Source organism: Tachyglossus aculeatus, chromosome 13 (genome assembly GCF_015852505.1).
Source record: "Tachyglossus aculeatus isolate mTacAcu1 chromosome 13, mTacAcu1.pri, whole genome shotgun sequence".
NCBI classification, from domain to species: domain Eukaryota; kingdom Metazoa; phylum Chordata; class Mammalia; order Monotremata; family Tachyglossidae; genus Tachyglossus; species Tachyglossus aculeatus.
The window spans coordinates 1,206,683-1,230,163 of NC_052078.1; the positions used below are offsets into that span (position 1 = coordinate 1,206,683).

A 23,481-nucleotide genomic window follows, 5' to 3' on the forward strand; every position below is an offset into this window, starting at 1 on the left:
TCTCGCGTCTCTGTTCTTCCCCGCTCAGAGAGTGGTGCAGGGTGGCCGCCCTCAGGACCCCGATCTCAGCCAGCTGCAACCAGAGCCTGTGTGGGCACACAGGGGACTGGCATCAGTCTTGGGCCACCGCTCAGGTGCCCATTCCTCGCCTCCTCTCCTCAGGCCCACCTGTCCAGAGGATGGAGCTGGATGCAGAGGCTGGGCCTTGTGCTGGGCACTTTGAGAGTATTGCTGTACACAGTAGCTTCCCGGTTCGGTGTGCTACATGCCGTGAGTGCCATTGTTCTAGGTCTCCAGACAAAACAATGCCCTCTCCCATGGGCAGCGCCCACTGAGTCTCGGCCTCTAGAGAAGGGCTGGCTGGCTCCGGGCTCTGAGCCCTGCATTCAGGGGGATGGAGGACAGAGGGAAGGGGCCCAGGAGGTGGGGGACCTACAGTGCCCCAGCACTTAGTACAGTTCCTCAGCGCTTAGTGCAGTGCCTGGCATATAGTAAGCACTCAACAAATACCATTATTATTAATTCTGGAGAGGCAGGGAGCTGTTGGGAGTTCAGAACGGTGCTTGGGAGGCAGGGAGCTGGGGGCCAGAGGGGGACTGGAGAGAGTGGGACAGGGAGGGAACCTGATGAACTTGTATCTTCCCCAGTGCTTAGAACAGTGCTTGACATATAGTAAACACTTCACAAATATTATTATTAGACAAAAAATGGAGAGAGGATGGAAGCATGGTCGCTGCCCTCCATGTGTCATGATGGGATGGGGGTGGGGCTGCTGGAGGCTACTGGTCTGGGGGCAGGAGAAACCTGTGCCCTTTGTTCATCATCCATCCTCACTGCTCAGACACAAACACACACACACATGTACACAGACGCATGTATGCACACACATGCACATACATTTGCACACATGCAGTTTCCCTCTCTACCCCTCTGAACCTCTCTGGGCCCCATTCCCTCCCTCCTTCCCTTATAGACCAGGAGTCCCACGGGGGATGAGAATGTGTCCCATCTGATGATCTTACTTCGACCAGCACAATGCTTTGCACAAAGTAAGGGCTTAGTTAGCTCTGCCATCAATGATGAGAGTGATGATTTGGGTAACAGAGGGCTCCCAAATGCCCCACTGATCTGGCCCCAATCGCTGCCTTTGCTTTAACTAGAGCGGCAGGATGGCAAGGACCTGGTGAGGGTAAGGGGTGCCCGGGTTTGGTGTTGGTGCCAGCCTTCAGGTCAGAGTCCTGTCGACCCCTGCAAAGGGTGGGTCTGTATTGGGGTGGGGTTTGTCCCGGCAAGTCTCCAGGGGCAGAGAGTCCTGAGGCTGATGGGATGGGCCGGGAACCTGGTGCCCGGAGCCTTTTTTAGCCCGGCCATCCGAGCCGAGTGCCCTATTTATAGCGGCCCGTTATCACATTCCAGTGGGGTCCGGTTACCCACCGCCGCCCCCTGATCCTGGCCCGGCAGCACTGAAGGGGCAACGCTGCCCACCTTGCCCCCGGCCCCCGACTCGGAACTTAACCTTCAGCGGCAGTGGGGGACTTGAGGGGGTCGTCGAGGATGTAATGAAGAAGCCAGGGAAAGCTGAGGGCCAGGGTTTCCTCCAGACCCTCCCAGAGGGCACCGTGCCATTCTGGGCAAGAGCAGGACTGGGGAGGTGGAGAGAGAAGAGAGTAGGGGGACACGGGGAAGGCGAGAGAGAGAGAAGAAGAGAAGGAAAGGAAGGAGCAAGGGAGGACCAGAGGGCAGACCCAAGTTGGAAACCCAGATTCTCTGCCTCAAATTCTTACACTTATTATTATTGTTGTTGTTGTTACTGACAAATAACCCCAACCCTAACCCTAATCAGTTTTTTTTTTAATTTGCCAACCGGAGCCTCAGCAGATCCACCCCACAGAAACAGAGTGGTCTGGGGGTCAGAAGGACCTTGGTTCTAATCCCGGCCCTGCCATTTGTCTGCTGTGTGACCTTGGGCAAGTCGCTTCATTTCTCTGTACCTCAGTTCTCTCATCTATAAAATAGGACTTAAGATTGTGAGCCCCTTGTGGAACAGGGATCGTGTCTAACCCGATTTGCTTGTATCCACCCCAGCGCTTAGTATAGTGCATGGCGTGTAGTAAGTGCATAACAAATACCACAATTGTTGTTATTATTTTATTATTAAGATCATCGGGTCAGATGCAGTCCTCCTCCCTCCACCTCCAAGGGGTTACATGTTTTATGGCCCTGCAGGTATTGGAAAAATCGTTGTTGCCAGAGACCTAGCCAATAAATGCAGGTAGGGTGATGGGAGAGTAGCTTTCTTCATGAGAAAATATGCTGAATGTCTGAGTAAATGGGTAGAAGTATCAACTGTGTTATTTGATTAGGTTAAAAATATATGGTTCACTTATGTGCACTCCTGGAAGTGTTAGAAGTGTTCCGGTTATATTAGTGTTGAGTATGATTGTGAATTGTAACTTGGAAAATAACTTAAACCCCATCTAGACTTTAAGCTCCCTGTGAGCGGGGAACGTGCCTACCAACTCTATTGGAGGGGGAACAAGTATCGAGTCTCCATTTTACAGATGAGAAAACTGAGGCCCAGAGAAGGTTACCCTGCAGGCAAGTGGCAAAGTCAGGATTAGCACCAAGGTCCTTTGACTCCGAGACCTAGGCTATTTCCACTAGGCCACGAGACCCCAACAGCCTTGCAGATATATGCGAACAAAGGAGAAGGTTGATTAGATCTCTCTCCCACCCCGTGAGCTTCTTGGCTTGGTATGAAATACCCATTTTTGCAGGATGGTAAACTTCTCTGAATCACTGCTTCAAAGCCTTATTGAAGGCCCATCTCCTCCGAGAGTTCTTCCCTGACTAAACCCCCTGTTTCCTTTTCTCCCACTCCCTTCTGTGTCGCCCGGACTTGCTCCCTTTATTCATCCCACCCCTGCCAGCCCCACAGCACTTATGTCCATCTCTGCCATTTATTGATTTATATTAATGTCTGCCTCCCCCTGTAGATTGTAAGCTTGTTGTGGACAGGGAATATGTCAGTTTGTTGTTTTATTATACTCTCCCCAGCACTTAGTACAGTGCTCTGCACACGGTAAGCACTCAATAAATATGATTGACAGACCGACTGATTTTCTCTCTGTTCTGCAAGGGTGAGTTAGTGCTTTGCGTGTTCAGGTGGACACTTTGGTACTTAAAGTTCCCAGACCACTGGACTTCTTACCTGCTCCGCCTTGGCCTGTGTGATTCTGGGAGCTCCCATTCTTGGCTGCGTCTAACTGGGCCCTCTCCAGCAGCTGCTCCAGGACCACTGACCGGCGCCGCTCCTCCTGCAGTCTCCTCTCCGTCTCCCAGAGCCGGGCAGCCCCGTCACCCACCCTGTCGGGCAGATGGAAACCGCCCTGACTCGCTGGGGTCACTGCTGTGGTGAGGAGGGTCTCCCCGGGCCCTGAGAGCTGAGGATGGCTCGCCATCCTATGACCCCGGGCAGCTGGCAGGGGGGCCGGGATCCAGACAGACCAACAGACCCCGGGCACGGGTCTGCCCTCCGAGGGCTCAACGGGTCAGAGGCCAGGGTAGCCGAGAGTCGAGAGCGGCCTTCAGTGCCGTCCGGCCAAGGCTCAGAGCCACTAATTAATCAACTCCCTGTTGGGGGAATCGAGAAGCAGCGTGGCTCAGAGGATAGAGCACGGGCCTGGAAGACAGCAGGACCTGGGTTCTAATCCCGGCTCTGTCTCTTGTCTGATGTGTGACCTTGGCCAAGTCACTTCTCTGTGCCTCAGTTACCTCATGTTTAAGACTGTGAGCCCCACATGGGACATGTATCGGGCCCAACCTGGTTAGCTTGTATTTACCCGAGCACCTGACACATAGTAAATGCTTAATACCATTTAAAAAAAGGAGGTGGGAGGGGGCCAAGCTCCTTGAAGGCAAGGGACATGACTTTTGCTTCAGCTGGGCTCTCCCCAGCACTAGTACAGCGCTTCCTGTGCGCTTGTGTTGTTTAGCTCGTGTTGTGAGTAGTATCTCCTGAGCCCTTGGAAGTGCTGGGGAGATGCCCACTCCTGGCCCACAGGGAGCTTCTAGGCCGGGAGAGGGGCACTGAGCAACGGGGCCCGTTCTGGCCAGTGGATTTTGTCCTCTGATGGCCACCGTGGTCCTCGATGACCCTCCAGGCTGGGGATGACCAGCCCGGGTCGTGGTCCCGCTCCCTATCAAACTGATTCAGTCAGAGTGTGGGGTTCTTCGTGGGCTGGCTCTGCCCAGCTCCAACCCAGATTTGCCCAGCACTCTGGCCTCTTAGGGTGCCCTGCCCCTTTCTGGCGGTGGTGGAAGGGGGCTGTACCCATTTTGCAGCTCAGAAAAGAACGAGGGTCCGAGAGGGCAAGTGACTTAAGTGCAGCCACCCAGTGGGTCATGCTAACCAAGGAGGGAGATGGTGAGGGAGGGAAGGTGAGGGGGCAGATAGGGAGTTGAGGAGGGGGATGGGAACAACGAGGCTCCTGTGACAAGACCTCAGGCTCTTTTGGTTACGTGGCTTCCGTGCCCAGTGAAGCGGGAAAATGGGGGCCCCGCGCCTTGGAGAGGGCCTGGGTCTCCCGCCGCAGCTTAGCCACTGGGACATTTCCGGTCGGGAAGAGCCGGAGGCCGCTGGCAGACTCCCTGCCTCGGCGGACCGGTCGCTCCACTGATCGAACCCGGACCTCTCTTTTTTTATGGTATTTGTTAAGCTCTTACTATGTGTCGAACGCTATTCTAAGCATTTCAGTAGATACAGGGGAATTAGGCTGCACAAAGTCCCTGTACCACTTGGGGCTCACAGTCTAAGTACAAGGGAGAACAGGAGAACTGAGGCACAGGAGTGAAGCGACTTGCCCAAGGTCACGCAGTAAGAAATTGGCAGAGCCGGGATTAGAACCCAGGTCCTCTGACGCCTAGGCCCACGCTCTTTCCACTAGGCCAAGCTGCTTCTCAGGTGACCCCTCGTGACCTTTCTCCCGGTTGATGCTCATCCCTCCGCCCCACGAGCCGGGGGCTCAGGTCGCTGATGGCTCCAAGCCAGAATCCGCCTGGAGGAAGGGTTTGAGAGAAATCACCCCTGGTGCAGCCAGATAAATAATAATAATAAAAATATAATAATAATAATAGTGGTATTTGTTAAGCGCTTACTATGTGCCAAGCACTGTTCTAAGCCCTGGGGTCGATACAAGTTAATCAAGTTGGACACAGACTCTGTCCCTTGGCCTCTGTGTCAGGGACTCAGTCAGACAATCATATTTATTGAGCACTCACCGTTTGCGGAGCATTGCACTATGCGCTTGCGAGAGTACAATTCAACAATAAACAGACACATTCCCTGCCCACAACGAGCTTACAGTCTAGTGGAGGTGGACAGTGTAGTAGGGAGGAGGGGTCGCAGCCCACCCGAGGCCTCGGGGTCCCCAGTTCTTGGGGCTGTGGTGGCCTTCGGGGGGTGGGGGGAGGGCCCTTTCCTGAATGGGGCAGCGCCACGGGGCTGGATCCTCGCTGACCGGTGCTGCCCTGCTGGTCGGTCCACCCATCATGGATCTTGGTGGGAAACAATCGGGATGAATTGCTTCAAACTTCACCTGATGCTAATCAGGATCATGCGTCAGTAGACAAACTTCACCTGCTGTGTGGGGAGTGCTGTACTGAACAACTGTTGGGTGTCAGCTGTGTGCAGAGTGTTCATTCATTCAATTGTATTTATTGAGCACTTACTGTGAACCGAGCACTATACTAAGTGCTTGGGGGAGTAGAAAATAACAATAAACAGATGCATTCCCTGCCCACAGTGAGCTTACAGGCTAGAGGGATAGACAGGTATTAATATAAATGTGTACTGGGTGCCTGCTATGTCCAGAACTTGTACATATTCTATTTATTTTATTTTGTTAATATGTTTTGTTTTGTTCTCTGTCTCCCCCTTCTAGACTGTGAGCCCGCTGTTGGGTAGGGACCATCTCTATATGTTGCCAACTTGTACTTCCCAAGCACTTAGTACAGTGCTCTGCACACAGTAAGCGCTCAATAAATACGATTGAATGAATGAACTGTGTACTGAGTGCCTGCCGTGTGCAGAGCACTGTACTGGGCACCTGTTGTGTTAGATCCCTGTCATGGGTGTCTGCTATGTGCAGAGCCATGAGCAGCATTGTGGGGGGTGGGAGAGGAGTACTGGACAGCAGGATGGAATTGGGTTCCAGGTGCAGTTTGGCTCAGATGTGGGTCATTCACCCCCCAATTCTGGCGTGGATCCCGGAGCCAGCCTGCCGACCTGAGGTGTGGAGCCGAAGGCCCTGAGTTATCCATGTTTGGAGACAAAACACTGTGTCTGGTGGCACGTCCGTGTGATGCAGGAGACTTGGGGACCCCCTCGGAGCCAGCGCCTCTCTGCCCACTGGTGTCTGGGGGTGGGGGAAGTCCACGGCCTGCCTCCCCTCGTCCCTCTGGGCCAGTGTGGGTCCCCGGGAGTTGGAGTGTGGGTTCCAGAGGCCAAGCGCTGCCGTGGCTCCTCTGACCCCCGGAGGGGGTAGTGGGCTGGGCTGGGCCTGCTCAACACACTCGTCATTAGGGGGACATTTATGATTAACTTATTTATTGAGCGACGGGCAAGTGCCGGACCACCACATGGGACAATAGCCCCCGTCCCACACGGGGCTCCCAGTCGGAGTGGGAAATGAAACGAAGGCCCAGAGAGGGTCCATGAGTTGGCACCTGTCTCTACCTTTTCTGCAGCACGGTGACAAACTCCAGGAGCCGGTCCTGCTCCACCTGGGTGGCCTGACAGCGTGCCGTGACCTCGGCCAGCTGAGCCCGCCAGCCCTGCTCCGCCGCGGGGTAGGCCTCCAGAGGCCTGTGCCGGGGAAGAGCGGGGGCAGCTGGGAGAGCCCGGAGGCTCTACGGGCCCAGGGACGGGGGAGAGAGGTCAGGGCAGGTGAGGGTCGGGGGTGAATCCTGGGGGAGGCCGGGGCAGGGAGAGAGGGGATGCTGCAGCGGCTGAGAGATCGTCCTTGCTGGGGGTGCATCGGCAAGGTACCTGGTTGGGGAGATGGCCAGACGAGGGACGCGGGCTGGCTGAGTAACAGCTGATTCCACCAGGGTGTGTCCCAGCTGGCTCACAGTGCTGCAGGGTGGGGGACATGCCGAGGTGATCGGGGGCCACGTACCACGAGACCCCCACACTGTCCACCCGAGCGTTTGAGGTCTGCCACTATGGAAGGCCGGGGCCCTTGTGGACCTAACAGTGTAACGACCGACTCCCTGCAAGCCTCTCTGAACCCGAGTGTTATCATTGGGGTCTTACATAGTCTGGTACGAGATAAGCCCCTCGGTCTGAGAAGGAGAGAGAGTGGGGATCTTGTCTGCCAGGTGTAGAAGGTGAAACTGAGGCCCGGAGAGGTTAAGTGACTGGCGTGGCGTCTCCCAGCAGGATCTCCCACCTCCCAGCTCTGGATTTTTATATTTTTTTCAGTGGCATTTGTTAAGTGCTGACTTTCAGGCACTGTACTAAGCTCTATGTTAGATACAAGCCAGTAAGATTGGACACAGTCCCACGTGGGGCTCACGGTCTTAATCCCCATTTTGCAGATGAGGTAACTGAGGCACAGAGAAGTTAATTGACTTGCCTAAGGTCACACAGCAGGTGGGGTTAGAACCCAGGTTCTTCTGACTCCCAGGGTCCCAAGCCCCCCAGCTCTCTCCCCTTGACCCTCCCAACTTGTCAAAGGTCATTTCCCAGTGGATCTAGGATGAGCCGTGGGCAGGGCAGGGGTCCGGCTGGATCCCGGGAAGGCTGGGACCACCCGTCCATGGGCTCTGGATGCGAAGCCACGGCAGCTGGGAAGCAGCTGTCTGGTGGCCCAGGTCCAGTCCCTGGCAGTCCCAACGTTGGACTGTTTCAGCCCTGGGGGAGGCTGGAGCAGAGGGCTTCAATCGTGGTGCCATCTTCCCCGCACCCCCTCCTCCCTCCTCTCCCTGGCCCCCGGAGTACGTCTCACCGAGGCAGTGTAGGCCTGTCCCTGGGGTCTTCTGTCGAGGCTGGGGGCCAAGTCAGGGATCCACTCTGTTCCTCCTGGGGGTCGGGAGGCTCGCCGGCAGACCCCTCCTCTGTTTCTAGAGCCGGGCGGGCCGAGCCGGGGTCAGGGGCCGGGTCTTGGGGGCTCGGGGGGTCCGAGGTCCATGTGCCGGGCTCTGCGCTGCCCTGGCAGGTGAGGGAGATCCTGGTTGCTGGGGGAGGCCGGGGGCACAGCAGAAACCCCATGCAGCAGCATTCCCACTACGCCCTGCCCCACCAAGGGGTCCGGTGGTCTGGCAGAGAAAGTGCGGGGTCAGAAGTCGGGAGCTCCAGGTTCAAGCTCCGGCCCTGCCGGTGGCCTGCTGTGTGACTTCGGGCACGGCCCGCACCCTCTCTGGGCCTCCCTTTCCTCCTCTTTACCTCGGGGGTAAGATCCCTGCTCTCCTCTTCTAGGCTGTGAGCCCCGCTGTGGGAAGGGACTGAGACTGATCAGATTTTAGTGGAAAGAGCATGGGTTTGGGAATCAGAGGTCGTGGGTTCTAATCCCGCCTCCACCACTTGTCAGCAGTGTGACTTTGGGCAAGTCACTTAACTTCTCTGTGCCTCAGTTACCTCATCTGTAAAATGGGGATTAAGATTGTAAGCCCCACTGGGGACAAACTGATCAACTTGTATACACCCCAGCACTTAGAACAGTGCTTGGCACATAGTAAGTGCTCAACAGAAACCATTATTATTATTATTATTATTATTTTCTTGTCTCCGGCCAGGGCTTGCCCCAGTGCTTGGCCCATAGTAGGCACCTACAAGGTAGTGTAACTTGCTATTTTTCTTCTGGTCTCATCCTGTCCGGGGCTTGGTCCCTCGCTCCTGAACTCCTTACCCCTGTCCCTCTTCAACTCCTCCCGCCCCATTCAGAAGGGATAGCAGTGGCAGAGGGGAAAACTGAGGAACAGAAAGGTTGAGACACTTGCCCAAGGGCAATCACCAGGTCCGGGGCAGGGCTGGGCCTGGAACCCAGGCCTCCTGGCTCCTACCCTGGGCCTTTGGCTACTGCTTTAGGAAGAAGCTGGGGAGGTGGGGTTCCAGGGAGACCGATGGGGGTAGCTGGAACCGGCCCGGGCTACCTGGAGCCTGAGGAGTCCGACTTCGGCTTCCAGCTCCTGGACCTTGGCTTCTCGCTCGGCTACCAGGGCCCGGAGCTGGGCCACGAGGCAATTGGTCCTCTGCGCCTCGCTGTGCAGCCTCTGGCCCAGCGGCTGCTGGGATTCCCTGTTCTGCTCCTCCTGGTGACTCAGGCGGCTTAGAGTCTCCTGCAACTGTTTCATCTGTTCCTATACAAGTAGGAACCCCTAGGCTGTCCCTGGGTGGTCCCCGGAAAGAGGGCAGGGGGCAGCCCTGAGGGTGCAGGGCCCGTCTCCCCTCCCTAGTCCCCCGAACCGTGCCCCCCAAGCACTGATCCCACACCTTTTCCAGGGAACCTTCCTGGGTTGCCCTCACTGACTCCTCCCACTCTGGCTCCTGCCTCCAAAATATAGTGCTTCTGCCTTAAAGTGACCCCCATGCCCCGGGGCTGGCCTCCTGGCCTGTCTAGCTCAGGACTCTGTCCCTACTTCCTTCACCAGGCCGCTGGGAGGAACTGTTTACTGGTCGCCATCTGGACACCCGATATCCCTGATTCTCCACTCTCCCTAATTCCCCCCCAGTGACCCAGCACAGACCATCCAACCCCCCGAACTCTCCCCTCTCCATCCCCGACTCTCCCCCAGTGTCCCAGCATGGACCATCCCACACCCCTGACCCTGCCCGGGGACCCAGCATGGACCACCACCCACCACCAGACTCCTCCTCTGCCCCTTGCCAAGCTGGCTATCCTCGCCCTGGCTGGCCGGGGCAGCGGGAAGGCTCCCCAGGGGGCAGAGGTCCTCGGTTACCAGGAGGGCGTCGATAAGCTCGTCGTCGTGCTTGCCCTTGTCCAACAGGGTGAGGACCTGGCTGCGGAGCGCCTTCCCCTCGGCCGTCAGGACCTGGTTGCGGGCTCTCACGCCCTCCCACTTCCTCCTCAGGTTGTCGTGGTCCCGCTGCAACGCGTCCCGCTCGCTGCTCAGCTTCTGCCACCACCGCAGGATGGTGCCGGGACAGAGGGGAAAGACTGCACCTGGGTTCTCCTCCCAGCTCTGCCCCTCCGGCCCCTCCTCCGTAGGATGGGCCTGAGAAATCCCCGCTCTCCCTCCCACTCGGGCCCTGTGGGGGACAGGGATCGGGTCCGACCCGTATCTCTGTCATCTGCCCAGCGTTCAGCACAGTGGTTAGTGCGGTAGTCTGGCACAGAGGTCTGGACAGCACCTGGTCGGCTCAGCCAGGCCAATGCTTCAGGGTGCCATCCCCAAGCCAGATGTGATCCAAAATGCCCCAGCCGCTTGGGAGGGCCTACAGTCAGTGCTCCTCCCGAAGTCCCCCCATATCGGGTGGGTGTGGTCTGTCCATGCTTCCCCCAGAAGCGCCAGTTGGGAGTACTGACAGTCACTGTTCCTCCCAAAATGCCACTTGGAAACACTGACCGTCATTGCTCCTCACAAAGGGCCATTTGGGAGAGCGGGCAGTCAACGCCAGAGAGCCCCTTCGAGGAGGCTGAGAGGATAATTCCTCCCCGTAAAGTGCCACGCGGGTGCAGCGACCAACAGCCGGTTACCTCCAGCGTTTCCTTCCTCTCTCTCTCCAAGCAGCGGATCTTCTGGATGGTTTTCTCCCGGGCGGGAGACCGGTGAAGGCCCCGTGGGCCAGACGCCGCCTCCTCGCCGGACCATTTGCTCTGGCTGCGGCCCAGCTGGCCCTCCAGCTCCCGGACCTGAGGTGGGTGGGCGAGCAGAACTGTTCCAAAGGCCTCTGGGGCAGTGCATCCTGCTGGGGAGCGCGCGCCCGGGCCTGGGAGTATGGAGACCCAGGAGCCACCAGTCCCAGCTGGGCTCCTGGCATGCTCTGAGGCCTTGGGAAGGTCCTCTCCGGGCCTCAGTCTCCTCCTCGGCCCAATGGCGATACTCTCCCTCTCATCACACTGGAAGTCCTGTGGGGGTCCACTCTGACTGTCCTATGTCCACCCCAGTGCCCCAGCACAGTGCTTGGCACTGAGTACAACCCACAGGGAGGCTGGCCACCTCAGCTCCCAATAGAATCTGAACTCCATGACGATGGGGAATGTGGCTTGTCCCTTAGATTGTTAGCTCCTGGAGGACAGAGGGAGCGTGTTTTGCTTCTGGGTTTTTAAAAATTATTTATTTTGTTTTTTTGTTTAATGGTATTTGTTAAGCTCTTACTATATATCAAACACCTTTCTAAGCACTGGGGTAGGTACAAGTTAATTAGGTCGGATACAGCCCCTGTCCCACATGGGGCTCAGTCTAAGCAGGAGGGATAACTGGCATTGAATCCCCATTTTACAGCTGAGAAAACCGAGGCACAGAGAAGTTAAGGGACTTGCCCAAGGTCACACAGCAAGCATAGAGAAGCGGCGTGACTAGTGGAAAGGGCCCGGGCTTTGGAGTCAGATGTCATAGGTTCAAATCCTGGCTCCGCCAATTGTCAGCTGTGTGACTTTGGGCAAGTCACTTCACTTCTCTGTGCCTCAGTTCCCTCATCTGTAAAATGGGGATGAAGACTGTGAGCCCCCCGTGGGACAACCTGATCACCTTGTATCCCCCCAGCACTTAGAACAGTGCTTTGCACATAGTAAGCGCTTAACAAATACCATTATTATTATTATCATGTTGTACTCTCCCAAGCACTCAGTACAGTGCTCCACGCACAGGAAGTGCTCAGAAACACGATTGAATGAATGAATTGGCAGAGCCAGTATGAGAACCCAGGTCTCCTGATTCCCAGGCCCAGTCCTTTTTCACGAGGTGGCTCGGGTCCTCCCAGGCTGGGGGGTGTCGCCCACCTTGCCCTGAAGAACCAGGATCTGCTGGGCCCGGCCCCTCCAGCTTCCAGGGGATGACAGCAGCTGGGCGATGTTGGCGTCCTCCCCGACTTCGCTGGCTAAAACCTGCCATCAAGCGGTCTGTCAGAGCTACTGTTTGAGCGCCGTGGAGTGCAGAGCGCTGTACTGAGGGCTTGTGACAGGATAGTGGATGTGGGAATGGCCATCCCTGCCCTTGAGGAGGGCAAACAGCCACGGGGGTGGGGGAAGGGGGCAGGACAGGGGGAGATATGCGGCACCTTGTGCGCCACTCTGAGCTCCTGCCTGGCCACCTGGATCTGGTTGCGATACTCGACCACTTTCAGCTGGGCCGCCGACAGTTTCTCCTGTAAAGCCTTCACCTCTGGGCTTTCCGCCTGGGGATGAGAGACGACGAGGGGCCGGGCGAGGAGACATGGGGGTTGGCAAGGAGACAAGGGAGGAGGTGAGGAGACAAGGGGAGAAAATGAGGACTTGGGGCTTTAAATCCAGAACCCTGCCCGACCAACAGCAGTGAAGACCCGACCGGCGGAGATGGAGGGAGGGCGGCGTAGACCCAGCTGGCCAGGCACCGACTCAGCCCTTCAGATGGACACTAACCAACAGCAGTGTAGACACAGCCTGGGGAACTGATGTTGGTGTAGACATAGATGGTGCCTTCTTTTTAAGCTAGTGGTGGTATGGACATGTTCAGGGAGGGAGATGACCCGGAATGGCCTTTCAGGTGGACATGTATGTCCCCTGGGATGTAATTGTGGGTGGCAAGGATGTGCCTTCGCATTGGGCTGGAGGGGGAGGGTCATGCAGGGCGGGAGGAGGGTGGGGTTCCCATCTTTATAGCTGCCAGGGCCCTCCTGTCCACAGGGTCTGACAGGGGGGTCAGACTCAGCTTCCGGCTTGAGCAGTTGACCGCTGACCATTTCTTCACTCTGGCCTTTCCAGTGCCCCGACGCTAAACCCCGCCAAATGATATGCCCCCATGGCCCTGACTGGGCCTCCACGTTAATAATAGTAATGATGATGATGTTGATGATAGTAATAATTGTGATATTTGTTAAGTGCTTATTATGTGTGAGGCACTGTACTAAGCACTGGGGGAGATACAAGCTAATCAAGTTGGACACAGTCACAATCCCAGGTGAGGCTCACAGTCTTAATCCCCATTTTCCTAATGTGGTAACTGAGGTACAGAGAAGTTAAGTGACTCGCCTAAGGTCACACAGCAGACAAGTGGCAGAACCGGGATTAGAACCCAGATCCTTCTGACTCATGTTCCCAATGGGCCCCCACAGCCCGACCAACCCCGTCACCAGCCCTGGGCCCAGCATCCCTTGCTTCTCCTACCTCTGTGCCTCCTTGCATCCCGGCACCGAGCTGCTTGGAGCCTGGATCATGAGCCCCAGGGCCGCCGCAGCCCCGGGCCCTGGTCTCCACCGCCTGCAGCTGGGAAGGCCAAGTGTCCTCCTGAGTATCTCACCCTCCACTCCCCGGGTCCAGACTCTCGGGCCATCGACCATTTGTCCTACCACAAGCCGTGCCGCTCAGAAGAGAGAGTGCGGGGCTGCCACCCCGGGGACCCAGGTTCCAGTCCTCAGGCCTACTGGGTGACCTTGGGCAAGTCACTTGACATCTCTGGGCCTCACTGCCTCTCCTCTGTACAATGGGGTGAGATCCCTGCCCTCCCACCCTCCCAGGCTGGGAGCCCCTTGGGAGCCGGGGGTGGCATGAGGGAGGATCAGCCCAGCAGCCGGCACCTCTCTCTCCAGCTCGCGCACTCTGCCGCTCAGCTGTTTGGCCTTGGCCTTTTGGCTCTCCACCTCCGCGGTCAGGTCCCGGTTCCTCCTGGACAGCTCGACGATCCTGGTGGCGGCCACGTCCCCCGCCCCACCGGCCACCCCTGGAGGGAGGAACCCTGGCATTCGGCTGCGGCCTTCCGCTGCCCCGGGGGGCAGGTGGGGCCCGGGCAGCGTCCCGTCCTTGGCTGGCGCCCGAGAGCCAGTCAGTTGTATTTATTGAGCGTTTTCTGTGTGCAGAGCACTGTGCTAAGCGCTTGGGAGTGTACAATAGAACAAAGTGACAGGCACATTCCCTGCCCAAAAGGAGCTAGAAGTGGGGGACAGGGCCGGGGTGGCTACCTGCGAGGGCCAGTCGGTCCTCCTCCGCTTTCCTGGTCAGGTGCCTGATTTCCCCGTCTCTGTCCCTGACCAGCTTGTGCAGCCTCCCGTTCTCGTCCCTGACCTCTCGCAGTTGCTCCAGCAGCAGCGTCAGCTCCTCTTCCAGCAACCTGGACAGCGGGAACCCCGGCCCCTGGCTCAGAAGGCCTCCTCTGCCAGGGAGCCCTCCCCTCCTGGGCTAGGTTAGTGCGCAAGCTCCTTAAGAGAAGCAGCGTGGCCTAGTGGAGAGAGCCCGGGCCCGAGAGTCCGAAGGCCCTGGGTTCTAATTCCGGCTCTGTCACTTGTCTGCTCTGGGACCCTGGGCAAGTCACTTAACCTCTCTGAGCCTCAGGTACCTCATCTGTAAAATGGGGATTAAGACTGTGAGCCCCACGTGGGATAACCTGATCACCTTGTATCCCCCAGCGCTTAGAACATAGTAAGCGCTTAACAAACGCCATCATCATTATATTATTATTCACTTCTCTGGCCCTTAGTTTCCTCAAATGTTTCCTCCCTGCTACTTAGACTGTGAGCTCCGTATTCATTCAATCGTATTTACTGAGTGCTTACTGTGTGCAGAGCACTATACTAAGCGCTTGAATACTGTACGGAGCGCTCCATATAGGACAGGTACTGTGTCCAACCTAATGAACCCATACCTATCCCAGCACTTAGAACAGTGTTTGACACATAGTAAATGCTTAACAAATACCAATAAAAAACATACACACAGGGAATTGATTGCTTCCTTATTCTGAACACTCTCAATCGTTTAGTACAGTGCCCTACCCTGCAACGCCGATCTTATTCCTACTCAGAGCGGGAGTCCGACAAGGGGCAGGGACTGCGTCCGACCCGTCTTTCTTGTATCCATCCCAGGGCTTAGTACAGTGCTCCCGTTCATAGTTGAACAAATATCACCATGATTATCATTATTGTTATTATTATTATAGTTGTTGTTATTATTACTACTACTACTATCCCAGCACCCCAGGGCTCACGTTCTGTCAGGGAAATGGATTCTCTGGCATCCAGCTGCACCTCCCCTTACCTCTGGCTGCGGTCCTCAGTGGCTGGTGGCCGGGAGTCCGGCTCCGGTGGGCTCGGCCGGTCCGGGGCAGTCCGGGGCTGAGCCTCGTCGGTCTCCTGGCCGTGGGTGGCCGGCGGCCTGTCCTTCCTTCTCTCCATCACTTTCTGCAGCCGCTTCAGCTGCTGGGCTTGCAAAGCCTGGAACTGGAGCCTGAGCTGCTGGCAAGTTTTCTCGTCAGACTCCATGTCCGGCTGCCGGGTGGGCGCCCGGAGCCCCTCCGGAGGGTGGAACAGGACCGGAGTGTCTCGCAGCCCTTCCGCCACACAAGCTGGCTCTCTCCCGAATCCCTGAGAAGCAATGTGGTCTAGTGAATAGAGCGTGGGCCTGCGAGTCAGAAAGACCCGGGTTCTAGTCCCAACTCCATCACTTGTCTGCTGTGGGACCTCGAGCAAGTCGCATCCCTTCTCTGGGCCTCAGTTCCCTCATCTGTAAAGCGGGGATGAAGACTGTGATCCCCACATGGGACAGGGACCGTGTCCAACCTGATTAGCTTCTGTCTATTCCAGTGCTAAGAATAGTGCTTGCCACATAGTAAGTGCTTGACAAAAACAATTGTTACTATTATTATTATTATTCCAGGGCTCTTCCGGGCCGGGACACGGATGGAGACTTAGGAAGAGAAGCAGAATGGCTTAGTGAAGAGAGCTTAGAACTGGGAGCCAGGAAACTAGTCCTGAGCTACTTGCCTGCCTTTGCCTCAGTTTCTTTAAAGTGGGGATTAAACACCTACTCTCTCTCCCCCTTAGACTGTGAGCCCCAAGTAGATGGGGGCTGTGTCCAACTTGATTATCTTGTGTCCACTCCAGTCCCTAGTTCAACACTTGGCACATAGAAAGTGCTTAACCAATATCACTATTATTAGCTCAGAGCTCTGCACCTAGTAGATGCCCAGCACAGAACTCGGTACCTAGTATTCGTTCATTTCATTCAATCATATTTATTGAACGCTTTCTGTTTGCAAAGCATTGTACTAAGCGCTTGGGAGACTGATAGGCAGCCACCAAAGAACTCTGCACCTAGTAGGTGCCCAGCACAGAGCTGGGTACCTAGTAGGCATCCAGCACAGGGCTGTGTACCTACTAGGTGCCCAGCACAGGGCTTTGCACCTAGTAGGCACCCAGCACAGACTATTGCGGACACATTTTCAGTACGTAGTGATGATGATGATGACGTGACCTGGCTGTATTTGGGTACTCCGGAGGGGCTCTGTCAAGGAGGGAGGTTGGGGGGCTACCTAGGAGGTGTCAGTCTGTCAGTCATATTTACTGAGTGCTTACTGTGTGCAGAGCACTGTACTAAGCGCTTGGGAAAGGAGGCCGTTTCGATGGGGGCCGAGTGGGAAGGAGGTGGCCAGGCAGGGGCGTCTTAGGAGGGAGGGGACTCCAGGCCCCACGTGGATGTCAGTGTGCCCATGAGGGCGTGAGTGTGGTTGCCCCTCTGTCCCTGTGTCAAACAAAAACTCACCACTGACTGTAAGCTCTCCATCACGTTGCCCGCTCCTACCTCACCTCTCTCTCTCCTTCTCCAGCCCAGCCCGCACACTCCGCTCTTCTGTCGCAACCTTCCCATTGGGCCTCCATCTCGCCCATCCTGCCGCCGACCCCTGGCCCACATCCTGCCTCTGGCCCGGAACGCCCTCCCTCCTCAAATTTTACAGATAATGACTCTCCCCCCGACCCCACTTTGAAGCCTTACTGAAGGCCCACCTCCTCCAAGAGGCCTTCCCAGACTAAGCCCCACTTTTCCTCCTCTCCCACTCCCTTCCGCGTCACCCTGACTTGCCCCCTTTGCTCTTCCCTCCTCCCAGCCCCACAGCACTTGTGTCCCTATCTGTCATTTTATTTATTTGTATTGATGTCTGCCACCCCCCTCTATACTGTAAACCCGTTGTGGGCAGGGAGTGTCCCTGTTTATTGTTGTGTTGTACTTTCCCAAGCGCTTAGTACAGTGCTGTACACACAGTAGAAGCAGCGTGACTCAGTGGAAAGAGCCCGGGCTTGGGAGTCAGAGGTCATGGGTTCTAATTCAGTCTCAGCTACTTGTCTGCTGTGTGACTTTAGGCAAGTCACTTAACTTCTCTGCGCCTCAGTGACCTCATCTGTAAAATGGGGATTAAGACTGTGAGCCCAACGCGGGACAACCTAATCACCTTGTATCCCCTCCAGCACTTAGAATAGTGCTTCTCACATAGTAAGCACTTAACAAATTCCATTATTATTATTATTCTCTGTACCGCAGTTACCTCATCTGGAAAATGGGGATTAAGACTGTGAGCCCCACGTGGGACAACCCGATTAGCTTGTATCCACCCAGCGCTCAGAACAGTGCTTGGCACATAGTAAGCTCTTAACAAATACTATAATAATAATAATTATTATTAATTGGTCAATAAATAGGATTGAATGAATGAATGAATGAACTAATGAACGAATGAATGATTGAGTGTGCCTGCCTGGGTGGGTGTGCTTTCTCCCACGGGGCCCTCAACACTTACCCCGGCGACGGGAGGGTCGGCAGGAGGCACCGGCCGGGGGTCGGAGGGCGGGGTCAGGGGTCAGAGTTCGAGATGCGCGGCCGGGCCCGCTCTTGCCCCGCCGCCCAAGGAGCCGGTCCCCTCAGGCTGCCCGTTGCTAGGGTCGCTTGGCATCTGGTAACCGTTACCATGGGAACCACTCACCCACACCGGCGCATGCGCGACGCCCGCCGTGATGGAGGTCCCGGAGTCGCGACCGTAAGGAGCCGTACGTCCCGGGCCCCTGGTTTATGAAATATAACAAATAATTATGATATTAATCAATTATACTAGTAATTAATTGTAACATTTAATAATCGCTTACCAGGTGCCAAGCATTGTTCTAGGCGCTGGGGTAGATACGAGTTAATCAGTCCCTGGCCCACACGGGGCTGTCTTAATCCCCATTTTACGGATGAGGGAACTGAGGCACAGAGAATAATAATAATAATGATAATGATGGTATTTGTTAATACCAGCACTGTTCTAAGCGCTGGGGGGGGATACAAGGTGATCAGGTTGCCCCACGTGGGGCTCACAGTCTTAGTCCTCATTTTGCAGATGAGGTAACTGAGGCACAGAGAAGTGAAGTGACTTGCCTAAAGTCACACAGCTGACAAGTGGCGGAGCTGGGATTAGAACCCATGACCTCTGACTCCTAAGCCCGTGCTCTTTCCACTGTGCCACGCTGTTTCATGCTGCTTCTGCTTCTCCTGTTATGACAAGAGGGGAGGGAGAGGGGAGCTGGGGAGAGGCAGAGGCCGGGCACTTCCTCGACCTCCTTAGGTCCGGGTCTCCGCCCCAAGTGCTCAGCGCTTGTTACGACTGTGCACGATAGAAGCAATGTGGCTTAGTGTTAAGAGCAAGGGGTTGGGAGTCGGAAGGACCTGGGTTCTAATCCCGACTCTGCCACTTGTTTGCTGTGTGTCCTTGGGCAAGTCACCTTACTTCTCTGTGCCTCAGTTACTCATCTGTAAAATGGGGATGAGTATGAGCCCCATGTGGGACAGGGACTGTGTCCAACCTGATTAACTTGCATCTATCCCAGCGCTTAGAACAATGTTTGGCACACAGTAAGTGCTTACCAGCTACCATAGTGATTATTATTACAATTGGTAAAATTGTGCTTTCGGGGTTTTGGGTTTTCTTTTCTTTGACAATAAGGATGAGAAACAACTTGGTCTAGTGAATAGAGCCCAGGGCCTGGGAGTTTAAAGGACCTGGGTTATAATTCTTGCCCTGCCATTTGTCTGCTTTGCGATCCTGGGCAAGTCACTTCACTTCTCTGTGCCTCAGTTTGCTCACCTGTAAATCGGGATTCAAATACTTATTCCCTATTCCCTCATCTACTTAGACCCTGAGCCCTATGCAGGACTAGGATTGTGCCCAACCTGCTTATCTTATATTTACCCCAGCCCTTAGTGCAGTGCCGGGCACATAATAAGTACTTAAAAAACACCACGATTACTGTTTAATCTTAAGTGCTTAAGTAATAGGGTAGTGGTTTTAGCAGCTATGAGCCCCAAAGTGCGTGGTGTTTGGCACAAAGTACTGGGGTCAGGGGATGCAAAGGGGAGTGTCTGGGTAGAATAAATCAGTGAAGACCCTCATGACCTCTTCAGAGAACTCCGGGTTAGTGAGGTGTGATTTGGCCTTCCCTCTCAAAACCAGGCTGGCCAGCCCACCCACTCAGTGTCTGTGTGTGCACACACGTTTGCACATATGGGCAGTTGTGGTATTTTGTGTTTCAGCTTGCAAGGACTCTGTCTTACCTCCGAATAACAGCTGCTGGCCGCAGGCAGCTGGGTGGGAGGGGACCCGGCCTCAGCCACTGGGGGAGACTGGGAAAGGAACAGCGGCAGAGGATCTCCTTTTTCTCGTGGCCAACCACATCCCCCCTCTGGCCTGGAAAGCCCTCCCTCCTCAAAGCCAACAATGACTCTCATTCATTCAATCAGTCATATTTATTGAGCGCTTACTGTGTGCAAAGCACTGTACTAAGTGCTTGGGAAGCACAAGTCGGCAACATATAGAGATGGTCCCTACCCAACAACGGGCACACAGTCGAGAAGCGGGAGACAGACAACCAAACAAAACATGTAGACAGGTGTCAAGTCATCAGAACAAGTAGAAATAGATGCACATCATTAACAAAATAAATAGAATAGTAAATATGTACAAGTAAAATAAATAGGGTAATAAATCTGTACAAACATATGTACAGGTGCTGTGGGGAGGAGAAGAAGGTAGGGTGGGGGGTATCAATCATTCAATCAATCAATCGTATTTATTGAGCGCTTACTGTGTGCAGAGCACTGTACTAAGCACTTCGGAAGTACAAGTTGGCAACATATAGAGACAGTCCCTACTCAACAGTGGGCTCACAGTCTAAAAGGGGGAGACAGAGAACAAAACCAAACATACTAACAAAATAAAATAAATAGACTAGACATGTACAAGTAAAATAAATAAATAGAGTAATAAATATGTACAAACATATATACATATATACAGGTGCTGTGGGGAAGGGAAGGAGGTAAGATGGGATGGAGAGGGGGACGAGGGGGAGAGGAAGGAAGGGATGGGGAGGAGGAGAGGAAAAGGGGGGCTTATTCTGGGAAGGCCTCCTGGAGGAGGTGAGCTCTCAGTAGGGCTTTGAAGGGAGAAAGAGAGCTAGATTGGTGGGCGTTTGGAGGGAGGGCCTTCCAGGCCAGGGGTCAACGGCGGGACAGGTGAGAACGAGGCACAGTTAGGAAGTTAGCGGCAGCAGAGGAGCGGAGGGTGCGGGCTGGGCAGGAGAAGGACAGAAGGGAGGTGAGGTAGGAGGGGGCGAGGGGATGGACAGCCTTGAAGCCGAGAGTGAGAAGGGACCTCTGACTTCCAAGCCCTGGTTTGGGAGTCAGAGGTCATGGGTTCAAATCCCAGCTCTGCCAATTGTTAGCTGTGTGACTTCGGGCCTCTTCAAAGTCTTATCAAAGGCCCATATCCTCCAAGAAGACTTCCCCGACTAAGCCCTCCTTCCCTCTTCTCCCACTCCCTTCTGCATCACCCTGACTTGCTCCTTTTATTCATCCCCCTCCCAGCCCCACCGTCCTTATGTCCATATGTGTCACTTATTCATTTCCATTAATGTCTGTCTCCCTCGTTAGATTGTCTAGATTGTCAGCTCATTGTGGGTAGTGAATGGGTCTGTTTATTGTTGTATTGTACTCTCCCAAGCGCTTAGTATAGTGCTTTGCACACAGTTAAGCACTCAGTAAATACTATTGCATGAAAGGAGTGCTGAGCATGTGGGAGAGGAGGCTGGGAGGGAGGGTGGACCCTCCCCAGGGACTAGTGGCATTCCAGCGCTTAGAACAGTGCTTTGCACATAGTAAGCACTTAATAAATGCTATTATTATTATTATTATTATTATTCCCCCGTGCCCCTTGGCTACTCCTGACCCCGAGCTCTGAGCATTGCTTCGGCTGAACGCGGCAAGCTTAAAGATGATCATACCCTGGCCAATCAATCTATTGATGGTATTTACTGAGCACTTACTGTGTACAGAGCACTTTACAAAGTTCTTGGGGAGAAGCAGTGTGGCCTAGTGGAAAAATCCTGGGCTTGGGAATCAGAGGACCTGGGTTCTAATCCTGGCTCCACCACTTACCAGCTGTGTGACTTTGGGCATGTCACTTCCCTTCTCTGCCTCAGTTCCCTCATATGCAAAAAGGGGATTCAATACCTATTCTCCTGCCTACTGTGACTGTGAACCCCAGGTGGACCAGATTATCTTGTTTCTACACCACTGCTTAGAACTGTGCTTGGCACATAGTAAGCACTTAACATGCCTGCTGTGTCACCTTGGGCAAGTCACCTAACTTTTCTGTGCTTCAGTTACCTCATCTGTAAAATGGGGATTAAGACTGTGAGCCCCACTTGGGACTTGGACTGTGTTTTACTGGATTAGCTTGTATCTACCCCAGCGCTTCGTAAAGTGTCTGACACACAGTATGTGTTCACCAGGTACAATAATTACTGTGGGATTAAGACTTTGAGCCCCACGTGGGACAACCTGATCACCTTGTATCCCCCTCCAGCACTTAGAACAGTGCTTTGCACATAGTAAGCACTTAACAAATGCCATCATCCTTATTATTATCACAATACAATGGAGTTGGTAGACATGATTCCTGCCCTCAACTTTATTCATTCAGTCGCATTTAATGAGCGCTTACTGTGTGCGAAGCACTGTACTAAGCTCTTGGGAAGTATAAATCGGCAACATATAGCTGGTCCCTTCCCAACAACGGGCTCAAAGTCTTAGGGGATGAGGCAGACATTCAAAAAAATTTACAGAGAGGCTTGGCACCTACGACCTCTCCTTTTGAAATGCTATGAGGATTGGAGGAGAGAAATGGTGGGAAAGTCCCTTTTCAAAAAAACAAAGTATGTTGCCAACTTGTACTTCCCAAGCGCTTAGTACAGTGCTCTGCACACAGTAAGCGCTCAATAAATACGATCGATTGATTGATTGATTGATTAAAGTTATGACTGCATTCAATTCCTCCTCTCTCCACAAGGTGGCGGGTTTCTCCATAGCTGGGCTCGCCCTGGCGCCCGTCAGGAAATTCATTCATTCATTCAATCGTATTTCCTGAGCGCTTACTATGTGCAAAGCACTGTACTAAGCGCTTGGGAAGTACAAGTCGGCAGCATATAGAGACGGTCCCTACCCAACAACGGGCTCACAGTCTAGAAGGGGGAAACAGAGAACAAAACAAAACATGTAAACAGGTGTCAAATTCGTCAGAACAAATAGAATTAAAGCCATATGCACATCATTAACAAAATAAATAGAATAGTAAATATGTACAAATAAATAGCGTGATGAATCTGTACAAATAAATACAAGTGCTGTGGGGAGGGGGAGGAGGAGAGGAAAAAGGGGGCTTAGTCTGGGAAGGCCTCCTGGAGGAGGTGAGCTCTCAGTAGGGCTTTGACGGGAGGAAGGGAGCTAGCTTGGCGGATGTGTGGAGGGAGGGAAATTGCTTTGTAATAACCATTACAATTATGGACTGTGTCATTGATTCAATCATATTTATTGAGCGCTTACTATGTACAAACCACCGTACTAAGTCCAACCTGACAATCTTGGATCTACTCCCATACTTAGTAAAGGGCTTGGTGCATCATAAAGTCGTGGGTTCAAATCCCCGCTCCGTCAATTGTCAGCTGTGTGACTTTGGGCAAGTCACTTAACTTCTCTGGGCCTCAGTTACCTCATCTGTAAAATGGGGATGAAGACTGGGAGCCCCCCGTGGGACAACCTGTTCACCTTGTAACCTCCCCAGTGCTTGGCACATAGTAAGTGCTTAATAAATGCTATTGTTTTTATTATTATTCTATTAAAGGCCTAAATGCCTCCATTTTTAGGGGGTGTGGAGGGAGGGTGTCCGTTTAGGAAGTAGTGTGCTCTAGTGGATAGAGCACAGGCCTAGAAGTGAGAAGGACCTGGGTTCTGGTCCCCACTCTGCCAGTTGTCTGCTGGGTGACCTTGGGCAAGTCACTTCACTTCTCTGTTGCCTCAGTTGCCTCATCTGTAAACTGGATTTTTAAAAACGGTGCCACCCCAAGTGGGACACAGACTGTGTTCAACTTGATTACCTCGTATCTACCTCAGGGCTTAGAAGGGTGCCCGGCCCCCAGTAAGCACTTAGATAATACCATAAAACAAAATGAAAAAACGGAAGCAGCGG

At 54.2% G+C, this 23,481-nt stretch overlaps 1 protein-coding gene across 4 annotated transcripts; it reads right to left on the minus strand.

Annotated features, from left to right (window-relative positions):
* Position 1: 1 nt before the first annotated feature.
* CCDC13 (coiled-coil domain containing 13) lies at positions 2-17,819 on the minus strand. 4 transcript variants are annotated; one of them, XM_038755886.1, is made up of 14 exons: positions 17,722-17,819; positions 15,189-15,514; positions 14,117-14,265; positions 13,736-13,878; positions 13,326-13,424; positions 12,242-12,358; positions 11,964-12,068; positions 10,719-10,874; positions 9,961-10,137; positions 9,154-9,360; positions 8,010-8,212; positions 7,049-7,135; positions 3,212-3,366; positions 2-86 (listed from the first exon to the last, which is right to left on the minus strand). In XM_038755886.1, exons 2-14 carry the CDS (start codon positions 15,410-15,412, stop codon positions 52-54), a joined length of 1,857 nt encoding a protein of 618 aa, XP_038611814.1. In that variant the 5' UTR covers positions 15,413-15,514; positions 17,722-17,819; the 3' UTR covers positions 2-51. The 4 variants fall into 4 exon arrangements, with proteins under 4 accessions (XP_038611814.1, XP_038611813.1, XP_038611812.1 ...); XM_038755885.1 differs by lacking the exons at positions 2-86; positions 3,212-3,366 and adding an exon at positions 6,591-6,909 and having other exon boundaries at positions 13,326-13,418; XM_038755884.1 differs by lacking the exons at positions 2-86; positions 3,212-3,366 and adding an exon at positions 6,591-6,909.
* Positions 17,820-23,481: the final 5,662 nt, after the last annotated feature.